The sequence below is a fragment of the Lemur catta genome, chromosome 15 (genome assembly GCF_020740605.2).
Source record: "Lemur catta isolate mLemCat1 chromosome 15, mLemCat1.pri, whole genome shotgun sequence".
NCBI classification, from domain to species: domain Eukaryota; kingdom Metazoa; phylum Chordata; class Mammalia; order Primates; family Lemuridae; genus Lemur; species Lemur catta.
In genome coordinates, this window is record NC_059142.1 from 1573637 (window position 1) to 1586116 (window position 12480).

General features: G+C 41.7%; 1 protein-coding gene across 6 annotated transcripts in view; it reads right to left on the reverse strand.

The window, feature by feature from the left end:
• The window catches only part of SPECC1 (sperm antigen with calponin homology and coiled-coil domains 1), a 206734-nt gene that overhangs the window by 73365 nt on the left and 120889 nt on the right, over positions 1 to 12480 (reverse strand). For 4 of the 6 annotated variants that reach the window (XM_045569446.1, XM_045569444.1, XM_045569443.1 and 1 more), the window contains 2 exons: positions 11655 to 11728; positions 11138 to 11316 (listed from right to left, as the gene is read on the reverse strand). In XM_045569446.1, the coding sequence (XP_045425402.1) occupies positions 11138 to 11316; positions 11655 to 11728 (253 nt within the window). Of the gene's footprint in view, positions 1 to 5042; positions 6435 to 8545; positions 9026 to 11137; positions 11317 to 11654; positions 11729 to 12480 lie in introns of those variants that run through there. The other 2 variants (XR_006739412.1, XM_045569447.1) reach the window with 2 other exon arrangements.

The following is a 12480-nucleotide window of genomic DNA, read 5'->3' on the forward strand; positions in this document are numbered from 1 at the left end:
TCTGTTTCAATGACTAAAAACTCTGTATTCTGTAAAGGATATTAAGAAATATTTACACATACAGCCAGGTATATCTTAGCAGATTCACTGAATAAGAGAAAAACTGCAAGGTACCACCACTGGTTAAATATTTGTTCAAGTCTAGCTATGGCCTCTAAGGCTGATGTTAGGTTCTAAAGTCAACTTGTAAAATAAAAATCACACATATAGTCAAATAAGGCTTGAAAGTCCCTTAAGTTACCCAAAGTACAGCTTACATGGTTTTATAAATACAACTGTATACAAACATACTATCTCTCAGTAAGTCTAACCTGTTAGTTTTCCCTACAGCATTTATGTTTTACAAATTTTTTTTGGAAATTCTTTACAAAATTTTATTTAAGATCTCATGTGCTTATTAAAAAAGTGCATTACATCAAGATTAGAAAAAAAGACCTTTTTTTTTTATTAGGACTACTCATCTATGTTACCCCATGATTCATTTCCTACCCTAACATAAATGATAAAACATTTTTTTCTTTCTTCCTTTTCTCCCTCCTGCTTTGAAAGGGCAACTGCTGCGAGGTACATCTTAACAGAATGTGCCAATTAATCCCTGCCAGGAGCGCAGCAGCTTGCTAGCGGCTGGACCTAGCCATTGGCATGCCTTTTGCCCTGAGCCCAAAGGTCACTAAGCCCTGAAATTATTTGCAATCTCTCTCCCTGGGTTCCCCTTTTACTCACAAACTCTACTTTAAAACAACTTTAAATTTTAAGCTCTCAAGAATTGCTTAAGAAATGATTAAGGGATCTTAAATTAATTTACTACTTTAATTACCTTAGCAACTATTTCTGTATAAGAATCTCACAGTTAATAAAAATTATATAGATGGAGAATGGCCCAATACTAAGGGGATGAATTCTAAGAGCAAATACATTTTATAGCCTTGTCTCAAAATAAGACCAATCCCACAAAATACAAAATGTTAAGAATGCAATTTACACAGTAAGAATGATTTGCTCTGTTTTCAGTATGAAAGGACTATTAATTTCTTTACTGCAGGTACTGTGGCATCCAACTCATCGACTTCTAAGATTTCAACTAGATCATTAGGAAATTCCTGAAAGTCTGGGAAAAATTCCTCATGTTCTTCCAATTTGTTGATAATGCTTTGGAGGTCTTCAGGTCCTAGTACCTGCTTAACCTGCTCATTCACAGCCTCATTAATCAGCCTACACAATTTTCCACCTGTGCTTACCAGCACACACAATGTGGATGCATTATCTAATTCTAAGAGTTCTTGGAGGTTTCTCACAGCACTGTTCATTTCTGCAAGCCTGGTATAAACGTCATTCATTCAGGGATAGCCTCCATTTAAAGAAGGCACATCAGATAATTTTTGCAAGTGAGAGACAATAGCTTGCAACATTTGAAAGTTTGGCATATTGCTGTCCTTCTCCTTATTTTCAACTTCTTACAACATGGTATCTACAATAAACAACAAATCTTCAACTTTCATACCTTCATTTTCATCCTGCTTCTTTAAATTATGCTAAGGCATCAGTTCTGCAGATAGTATTCTCAAATCTTGAGGCTGGCCGCGGTGGCTCCCACCAGCAATCCTAGCACTCTGGGAGGCCGCAGCGGGGGAGCCTGCAGCATTTAATAGTTTGCGCTTTCTTTAGTTGCATCTCAGATGAAATAGGTGCTTTATGTTTAGGGACCACACATAAAACGACAAAAACAAAGCATTTTTTCTACCTGCTCCCACCATATAAAACTATACTAATAACTAAGAATTTCATCAAAATAAATGTGTACAACTCCACTGTATGTGCCAGTACCATGTGTCTTAATTTATCTAATTTAATTTTCCACAAAACCCCCATATGTTATTATCCCTTATTTTAGAGGAAAATTTGGCAAAGGTCACAAGGCCTGTAAATGGTGACTCTGTGATGTAAATCCAGCTCTGTTCAGCCATGGCTTTCTATGAGGCATGAGTGTTCTACAAGAGGCATACAAAGGTTCTAAAAAAAAAAAATTGCTGATGGTATTTAAAATTTATTTTAAATATATTTAAGAAAAAATACTACCAACATTTATTTCAGTGTTCCTATTCTTACACAATGACCTGCTCTTAAGAGGTGGCAATCCATACCTGAGAAGCACGGCTGGCGGCCAGACTGCCTGTGCACAAGCACCAGGCAGGTGACGTGAGCAGGCGGCATTCCGCGGACCGCAGCGAGACCCGTGTCCCTCCTCACTGAATGCCGGCCTCCCCTGCACGTCTTGTTATGATTTCAACGTATCCATACATACATGTCTGTAATTATTTTTCCCTTTAAAAATTTTATTTAATCTAATTTGTCGATTTCCTTGTTTGGTTACAGAATAGAGTCTTCAAATGTTGGTGATTACCTACAGCATTTACTTCAACAAGACATACTCTGTGTCGTCATCTATTTTGATCCAAGCCCGAGTGAACTCTTGTACATAATGATTTTCAAAGTATTCAAAGGTTAACTCTTTTTGGGAAATGTCGCAATGTACCGTGCTTTCACAATTGGGAGATTAACATTTGTAAAGAGGACAGGTCACATCAACCCCAGGCTTACACCTGCTGCGGGCTCTTTCCTGAACACTGATGAAGCCTAGCTCCAGGCCTCTGCTGGCCCCCACAGGCCCATCTCCGGTGACTTCCCCGCCCACCTAGCTTTCCCAATGTATGCCCAACCACCTACAGCTTCCTTGCTCCTTTTTTTCCTTTTTAAACATTTTAAAAATTTTTAATTATTATGGATACATAATAGTTGTATATTTTGACAAGTACATGCGATGCTTTGATACAGGCATACAGCGTGAATTAATCGAATCAGGGCAGTTGGGGTAGCTTTGTTCCTTTCATGTCCAGCCTCTCTGCCTCTGCTCATTCTGTGCCCCTGCCCGGAATGTAATTTTCTCTAAATACTTATTGTTTTGCACAAAACAATTGTAAAAGAAGTGTGTCACTCTAATGTGAGACAGAAATTATGAGGCACTCCCTCAGGTGTCAAACCGTACCTTGTGAATTTCACTTTCAAATTTCAATATAAGCACATATAACAGCACAACAAACAGGATGTCAGTTTGAACATAAGCATTTTTTAATCTACAAATCCCAACAAAAATAATTAAAGAAACAAATGGTAAAAATCTTGTAGCCAGGTATCATCTACATGGCTTAGACTTTGAAGAATTTCTGCTACACAGAGAGTAAGTGGGAGAAAATGGAAAGAAAATACCAAGAACTTTCCCCAGTTCCCTTCCAGAGAAAAGGGAGATGGGGGGAAAGCCCCGTAATGTTCCCCAGAGAGCGGGCCAGGGCTGGGGCGGGCGCAGGGAGCCCCAGGAGCACGCAGGGCATTCTCACAAAGGGGTTGTGAAGGTTTGAGGTGCCAAGGATGGGTCATCCAGGCACAGAGGGCCGCAGGGACAGGGCGGGTCAGGAAGACCCGCAGCAGGTACCGAAAATGGACGACTGGCTGAGCAAAGGTGGACGGGAAAGCCGGCTCTGCGTTCCGGTGTCACCAAACAGAGAAACGGGAGACAGATGAGTTTCCCCCACTACCCCTTTGCACTCCATTTGAGCGTCTGTGTCTCCTGGTATGTAAGATGAATTCACCCTAAAGGGCCTCCCTCTGGTTTAAGATATGAGAATATTCTACGCATTGCCAGGCAGAGGGAGTGGGTCTGAGTACAATTTGTAGACACTGATTTTGGGTAAATGTCAGGCCCTGACACTCTGATCTGTTTAAGCAAGAGCAAGTGATGAGCAGAAACATGCCCCGAACTATGAAAATATTTCTTAATATAAAATGAAGAGAACAGCTGCACTCAAGAGAGAACAGACATTTGTAAATTTATGACAGGAAACAGAAGAATTTAGACACAGGATAGCATCTACCTTAAAATTCAATAAAATAAGAAAAAATATATGAAAGATGACAATTTAAAGACTGGGTTTTAAAAAAATAATATAAGCAATCTAATAATCCCATCAAAAATAGTGTAAAGTAGAACTAATGAAAAAGAAATGAGGGCACAGTTGGGGAAGGTCTCTCTGAATCTAGATGAAATAAATAATGTAAAGACAAGATTTCAGTTCAGTGGGGAAAGGATGGTTTTGGTAAGAAATGCTGCTAGCTTCACCAGCTATCTATCTGGAAGAAAAAGAGCCACATCTAAAAGAAAAAATGTGCATATTCTAGTACAGCAATCATATTTTTAGGGACCCATCCTACAAAAATAAAAACACAACTATCTAAGACTATATGAATAAGGACTGCTATTATAACATTATTTGTAAAGAAAAAAACTAGAAAACATAACCTTGGTGTGCATTAGTAAGACGATATATCTTAATATTCTAGGGCACGGCCATTCTGCAGAATCCCAGCTGGAAGGATGTCCACAGCACAGCAAGAAAATGTGAAGGTACAGAGTACTGTAGAGAATATAACACCATTTTATTAAAAAAAAAGAAAATGAACCCTACATATATTTATCTGAATAAAGAAGAATATACACAGTGTTAACACTGATTACTATACAGGGTGGTACTGAAGGGGGAGAAAGATTAATGTTTCTCTCCATACAACACCACTTTGTTACCAGTATACCTAAGTATTACTTCATAATTAAGAAAAAAAATCAAATACATTAAATCACCAATCTATTTGTTTTTAAATTTCAGTAAGATAAGTCTAGACTTCAAGGTCCGTACACTATATTTTCTGATATCCTAGAGTTTTGCTTTAAAAAATTAATTTACATAAAATTAGTGTTTTTGCTCTATGCCCTCTTGTTCTAGTAATGAAATTATTAAAAAATTATAATCATATTCCATGTCAACCTCCTATCTACAACTTTAAAAGTCCAGCTTGTTTCTATCTCAAAATTCCAGTTATTTGATGTGGCTTTAAAGTTCTGAAACTATATTCATGAAAAAATTTGGAACAAAATAACATAAAGGCCCTGAAGAAACGTGGCCAGAGGTTAAAAATCAAGCAGCAGACTCCTCTACATAATAACATATTTATTCACCACTTCACAAAGGCTTACAGATAAAAATGTCCAACAGTACCTCGAGTAAAGACAGATCAGAATATGGGATGCGAACACAGCTGTGCCTTTTAAGTTGAGGTTCATTTTTCTTGTTTATATTTGAAAGCACTCAGCAAACAAATTTTAAATATTCTAAGACTTCTCAATCTGAGGTAAAGAGCTCCTAGAATATAAATTGCAATCCTACTAGGACAATTCTACCAAATGCCAAAATTATTTTTACAAAGAAGATATCAATGTCTCTTCTTTCTCACACGAAGCTAAACTTTTCTAGTGATTCTCTGGTCTGATACTCTAAAATGTCTTCCTGAGTTTAAAGAGCTTTGCTGTTCCTAAATTTCCTTTTATTAGACAATAGCTCTTGCCTTGTCCTTTGGACAACGTAGCTAGCAACCCCTGCTACAGACACTGTTAACTAGTTCCTCACACGACGATGGCGGTGGGCGTCCGCCTGATGGAAGTTGCTGCATTGGACACAGATCTTCACCAACATATGCATTTCCAAAAGTTTAAAATCACACTTTCAATTCTGGATCACTCTGAACTGTATACTTCTGCATGAAAAGTCTTTAAGTTTCCAGGTAGATTTTATTCATGAGCCTTCTGTTGTAGTTGTTCATTAGTTTTCAGCTTGATTTCGATTAGCATTGTCACCATGCATACTTATCAGGTTTAACTACATCCTTTATTATCAACCAAACATCTATCTATGCTGAGCCTGACAAGGATTCTGGAAATCAAACCAAAGCTTAGTGGCGGCTTGTTTCAGATGAGGTAATGAAGTCAGACCCCAGCTTGAAAAGGCTCAATCAAGACAAGGGAGCAGAACTTCTTAACTTCTTTGGAATAAAGCATCATGCAGATGGTTTCCTATTTTGCCTTAAGTAGTGTGAGTTCCGAGAGTATCAGATACCATATCGAAAAGGAAGCGTAGAAATGAACGCACAAAGCACAAGCGGGACTGCATCCCCCAGCTCCGCACTTGCCATGCCGCGTACGCTATGCTCTCTCTCAACACTCTAGTTGCATATACATTTTTTTTCATAAGACTTGTACTTTGTTTTTTCAGAACAACTTCATTTTATTCTCCAAATAAAAGACTGATGAATCTTCTGAGAGAAAAAAAAAAGAGGAAAGGATGATCTTTGATCATGCAGAGACTTGACTGCAATGACTGTGTGTGAAACAGGGAAATGTTACAAAGAGACAGCTGGGCTCTTTATAAAGAGGTAATTTCTCCTCTACACATTCCCCCTTTCACATATAATGGCTGTAGTTTCCAATCATGGCAAGGGCTGGGCTGTCTTTCTTCCACCAAATGCTCTGCTAGCTGACAGAGACCATGGAGCTGTGGAAATAGAAACGGGAGGCAGAGGCTGGTAAAGGAGTTACTTAAGGCAACAATGATCTCAGCTGACAAACACCAGAGTTACCTGCTAATACTGTCCCACAGGGAAAGCTAATAAAATCTAATATCCAGAATAGGGCCAACATTTTTAATTCTTACTATCCTGATTTTGGAGAAGTCAAAGGTTTTCAGACAGAGAAAATGCCAAAGACTTCACACACCCTTCCTAGGCTCCTTCCATGAGAACTTCCCCAACAAAGAGCTGCACTGGTGCAGCAGAGATGTTGGGGAGGAAACAACAGGCCCTCTGCGATCTGCAAAGAGGTGCGTACTTCCCTCTACTGTCAAGGACAAAAACATTTTTCTCTTTTATTATTACAGCCTAAAAATCCTGAAGGCCTAAGGGAAGTTCATGTCCACATGTTTCAAAGCAAATCTGTAAAGATGGGGTCAGGGAGCAGGGAGGCAGACATAGCTCTTTAGAATTATACACTATGTAGCTAATGTCGCCAATGTGAATTTAAACTATGAAAAAAAAAAAAAGAGCAGCATGGGAGTGAACAGATTATGCTTGCTGGAGTAAGAGGATACGAAAGGCCCAGTTTCAGCCCTGAAGGCCAAATAAAATGGCAGAGGCCCGCAACAGTTGCCGTAGCTGTTAATGTGAGGTCTGTTCAGAAACTGCTCAGGGATCCCAGGGGAACTGGCCCCTCCACCCGGGCCAGGGGTTCAATGCCAAAGCATCTGCAGCAAGAGAGCTGGAAAAGATAACTTAGTGACCCGAGAATCTACACCTCCAGCTTCCGCACTTCCCCTCTCAACAGCAGCTGCAGAACACTTGCTGAGTGGCTGTGGACCCGCAGAGCTCACAACAACACGAAGGCGGCACAGGCACACACGACGGGCGTTAGGGCTGACACAGACAAGCACACACTGCGTTAAAGCCAATTCCCGCAGAGTCTGCACGGGATTCGCCGCCATGCTGCTCACTTCCGGGAGGGGACAGTGCAAGAACCGGTGGTACGAGCTAAACACATTGGAATCTTAAGACACTCTATTTTAGAAACTAGTAGAGTTAATTAGGCAGAGATGTTAAGTGCTTTTAGTGATCTCTTTTTAAGATGTTTTCCATGGATGCTTATTGGTGTTATATGATAAACACAGTTAAGAATCAGATAAATTACCCTAAAAGTAATGGCATTTACTGTTTCAGAACAAGAGAAATAAATGTAGAGGTCTTTCCCTGCTGCTGCTTGAGAAGCCTGTGTCATGTGCTGCTCACCGTAGATGTCTTTCATTAGGAAGGCTACAAGGGGCCCACCAAATCTTTATGTTGAGCTCCCTGTGTTCTCCCTATATCTGCCGGGCGCCAGGACTCAACTTTTCAGGATAAAGATCTGATGTTTTAATTTCAATAAAAGTTTTCATTTCAAAGCCTTTCTCTTAACTGTTCAAAACTGGAAAAGCCAGAGTTGGGACAGTTATTCATTACCCTTTCATCCGTTAATTTATATGTGTCCAGCAAAACACTCCACTTCTGAATCCATAAAAAACACATCAGCTTGTTCAAGTTTCTGGAAGAGAACGACCAGGCCCAGGAGCCGTAGCTGAGACATGGAGACGCCTGGGTCAGAGAGGTTCAAAGGACGGTGCCAGCAGGATGGGAAGGCTGGCACCCGAGTTTCTGACCCTCCTGTGAAGGAAGGGTCGGCTGACCAACTAGTCTTAGAGAACAGCAGAGCTGAAAGGTACCCTGAGAACTACCTACTCTTACCTCCTCCTTTAACAGAGGAAAGAGGTAGGGCTGGGAAGGAGACATTGCCGGTTCTGGCAAAGACGAAACTACAGCCGTCATTCAGTTATTCTGACTCTGAAGTAAAAACATCTTTGAAAACATAACAGGACTGAAGATCATTAATGAGTTAAATAACATTCCACTTTGTTTTAGTTATTGAGTTCTGGGTAATAAATGATAATTTGCATTCCTACCCAGGCAATTCATTTGCCACCTACATGACTGTAACAATCCCTCAAACGCCCATTTATGGAAAGTGAGAACAGGGACCAGTTCATCCTAGGTCACAATCAAGGTGCTTTTTGTATGCTCTTACCTTCTCTTAGTTGTACGTGGAGGACCTCATCAGAGAATGTTCTGCAAGTTCTTTGGCTGTGGCTGAACCAATAATGACTTTTGAGTTCTTAGTAGATGACTGTCAAAGTCAAATTGAGTTTCAGTCAAGAACTCATTCAGCCAAGAGGAAAACACTAGGTGGCTTCTGGAGCTTTGAGGGTACAAGTTGGTTTCAATTCTTGCTCATGTGGTTGGTTCAAGAAGTAGCTGAGCCATCAGCCAGTAACTTCCAAATAGTCAGCTCTTTAGAGAGGCAACTCGCCAGAGAAGTGCAAAATCAGACAAGAACCTGTCACTCGCAGTTGTCTCATGTCCTGTCAAATGCAGTGACAGGCAAGAAACATTTTGATGCCTAATTTTAGTAATATACCATGTTTTCATTGGTGTCAGTTCTAAACTTTTGAAATGTTTTGTGATAATGGATTAAACTGCTGGGTTGGGGAAGCAGGTTTGCAAATCACTGAAAAATCAAAAAAGAAACATTCTGTGTTAAAAAAAAATTGACCTTAAGTTTGAAGATGTAGGATACACCAGATGGAGTCCTAAACTGTTGGAACGCACATAGAGATTTCCTATGAGATTAGGATTCAACTTGTATAGTCTGCCCTGTATCTTAGAATTTATGTAAGAAATGCAACATCTCACTCGATAACCTATTCAGGGCCACCACAGAAACTCAGGACTTGTCTTTTACCATGTATTGTTAAAACAACATATATAATGAAGCAATATAAGTTCTGACTTGGTTCGTCTTCCAAAGACATATAGTATGGAAGCAAGACGAAGAGAGAAATAAACAAAAGCAGACACAAAAGCAAACCAGAATGACCTCACAATCATTTCAACAGGGAACACTATGAAATCTAGTCTTCCTATTCTCCTTCTACCTTCACTTAAAAATCACAACCTTTGGCGGCCAGATGGTAGAGGTGTGACTATAAAATAATGACCTTAATGGTGCACACCTGTAGCCCCAGCTACTTGGGAGGCTGAGGTGGGAGGATCGCTTGAGCCCAGGAGTTTGACATCCAGCCTGGGTAACATAGCGAGATCTCCCCTGACTCCTGTCTCAAAAAAATATATAATAAATAAAATAATGCTCTTGATTTTGACTTTTCAAGAGGGAATTGTGGCACTAGCTACATGTCTGATCGTGATCTTTCTCTAGAGGCCATTTTATATAAAAGTCACAAAGAAATGAGAGATTAATTGGAATGGGATTGACAGGAGAATCAAAACAGAATTCTGAGAAGAAATCTACTCTTGTCAATGCCATGAAATTCATGATAACAGAACATCAGATCCAAAGGCTCAGAAGCAAGGCAATGATCCCAAAAAACGTGTAAAAATTAGGGCAACTGTACAGACCAACATTCAGAACCCACTAAATTGGATTTTAAAAGACCATATTTCATATTTGAGATATTTTAAAATTCAAAACAACTTACTAATATCCAAGAATTTCAAAGTTAAGGACACTGATTCTTTTTTTTTTTTTTTTTTTTTTTGCGACAGAGTCTCACTCTGTTGCCCGGGCTAGAGTGCCGTGGCGTCAGCCTAGCTCACAGCAACCTCAAACTCCTGGGCTTAAGCAATCCTCCTGCCTCAGCCTCTCGAGTAGCTGGGACTACAGGCATGCGCCACCATGCCCGGCTAATTTTTTCTATATATTTGTAGTTGTCTGGCTAATTTCTTTCTATATTTTTAGTAGAGATGGGGGTCTCGCTCTTGCTCAGGCTGGTCTCGAACTCCTGAGCTCAAACAATCCGCCCACCTCGGCCTCGCAGAGTGCTAGGATTACAGGCATGAGCCACCTCGCCTGGCCAGGACACTGATTCTTGATTGGAGAAAGATAACATTGCATTAGGTAAAGCCTAAAACACTGTTCATAATCTTGTCTATAAACTATTTACATTTTAAATAATAATGAACTTTGAGCTTACCTTAGGAACCCTTTCCTCTTAAACACTGCTGTTAAGTAGAGCTTTCTGGGCTAATACATTGTGTGGTTCTCCCTCTCAAGAGCAGAAGGGCACATCACACATCAGCGAAATGTATGCCTTCCACCCTCATCCTTTTTAATAAAATGTGTCATGTCAAGGCCTTTCTGAAATCTTGCATGGGTGTTGCATGTCCCTGGGCCAGGAGGAGACAGTCCTGTACCTGGTGGCAATTCCCCTTGGCAGGGGACCCACGCAGAGTGCTGCATTAGCATGTATTAGTGTGCGATCCCCTACACTAACAAACACCAAGATTTAATGAGCATTCTAGACACGACTTATATTATTCAAACCTAGGAGGACACTTGGATGGAACTTGTCCTACATATGTAAGTGAAGAGTTTTGCGTCACCTTATACTAGAGAATGCAGTGGCTGAGCCCTGGGTGGAATGTTCCTAGTGGGGTAGTGGTGGCAGAGTGATCCTTGAAAAGGAGTACAGAGTCCGGCACAGAGAGACACAAAAGCGTCCCATCCCCACCAGGAAGCCCCATGCACGGTGATTAAGTGAGAAGCCAAGCGCGAGCTTGGTGCCCGTCAGACTCGCGGAGGGCTGGCTCACTGGCCACCAACCTGCTGTGGCCCTGCACGTCCCCCAGCTCCTTCTGCAGCCTGGCGTTCTTCTCCTCCTCCTCCAGCAGCCTCCTCTTCACGGTGCGCAGCTCCTGCTGGGCCTCGCACTTGATGTCGTTGGCTACCACCACCGCAGTCTGCAAGTCCGCCTGGAACCGCCTCCACTCCTCCGTCTCCTCCTGAAAATGCGGAGCCCACCCCTGCATCAGGTGCTGCTGGGGCCTCCACCCACAAGGACGGCCAGCAGTACTTGGCGAGGGCCTGCTTCAACAGTACCCCGACAGGAAAGGGCACAGGTGGGAATTCCACCTGCACGCTATCAGGGTTCTCCACCCTAAAACTGAACGACTGCTTTGATTTTACTTCCTGCCAACAAGAATTTATGGTTTTAGGACCCAAGCCACAGAAATGTTCCAAGAGAAAGCAGGATAGAGAGAGAGTAACCCAGACCTGAGAGGGGGTAATTACAGGAAGATGATGGCGAAGGCTCCCGCCACTGCTCTAGCGCACGTCTCACCTTTATCTGCTTCGTCAGAGTCTTCAGTTGCCTCTCCAGGTCTGACTTCTGTTCCTCCAGCTTGATCACGTTACCTGGAAATAAACAATTCAGGCCAGTATTGGAAAGTCATGACTCTTGAAAGAAGGTGAGCTAGGCAGCCAAGGGGCAGCTCCGGATGCCGCAACAGGCTTTGAAATCCATCCACTCTACTAAACGTGTAATTTTTAGCACCTTAAAGACAGGGAGCTGGAAGTGAGAAGTTCCTCCAAGATAGAGAATGGGATGATCTGGAAAATATTTAATAAATTGTGTGTGTTTAGGTTACAGCCTCAGAAGACAGGCTGTTCAATCCTGTGGCACACGCGAAGAGGCCACGATAGCCACTTGCACACGGACCCCAAGCCTCCCTGATGCGCACACGTGATCATTCTGAACGTCCTTCATGGCTATGGGGCAGAGGGCTTCCACCTAATAGAGGAGATGGCTGGTTGCTACTCCTGTGACTTCTAAACCAGTTTCCAGAGTCATGGTTTTTAATCACAGTTAAGCCTCAGAACCACCCATGACACTTTTCAGAAGCACAGATCTAGCCCCAGACCCAGAGTCAGAATCTCCAAGGGCAGACGGAATCCGGGCATGTATATTTCGACAGCTTCACAGGTGGCTTGACCACCTCTCCCTGCTTAAGCACATCTTCAGCCCCCCAGTCTCCCCGCCTCCGATTCTCTCCATAACAGAGCATTTGAATTTATATTTGATCATGTCAATCCCCGAGTTAAAGTTCCTCAGTGGCTCTTTCTGCTTCAACCTAGAGCAGCAGGTGTCTGCTAAGAATGTGAATCAG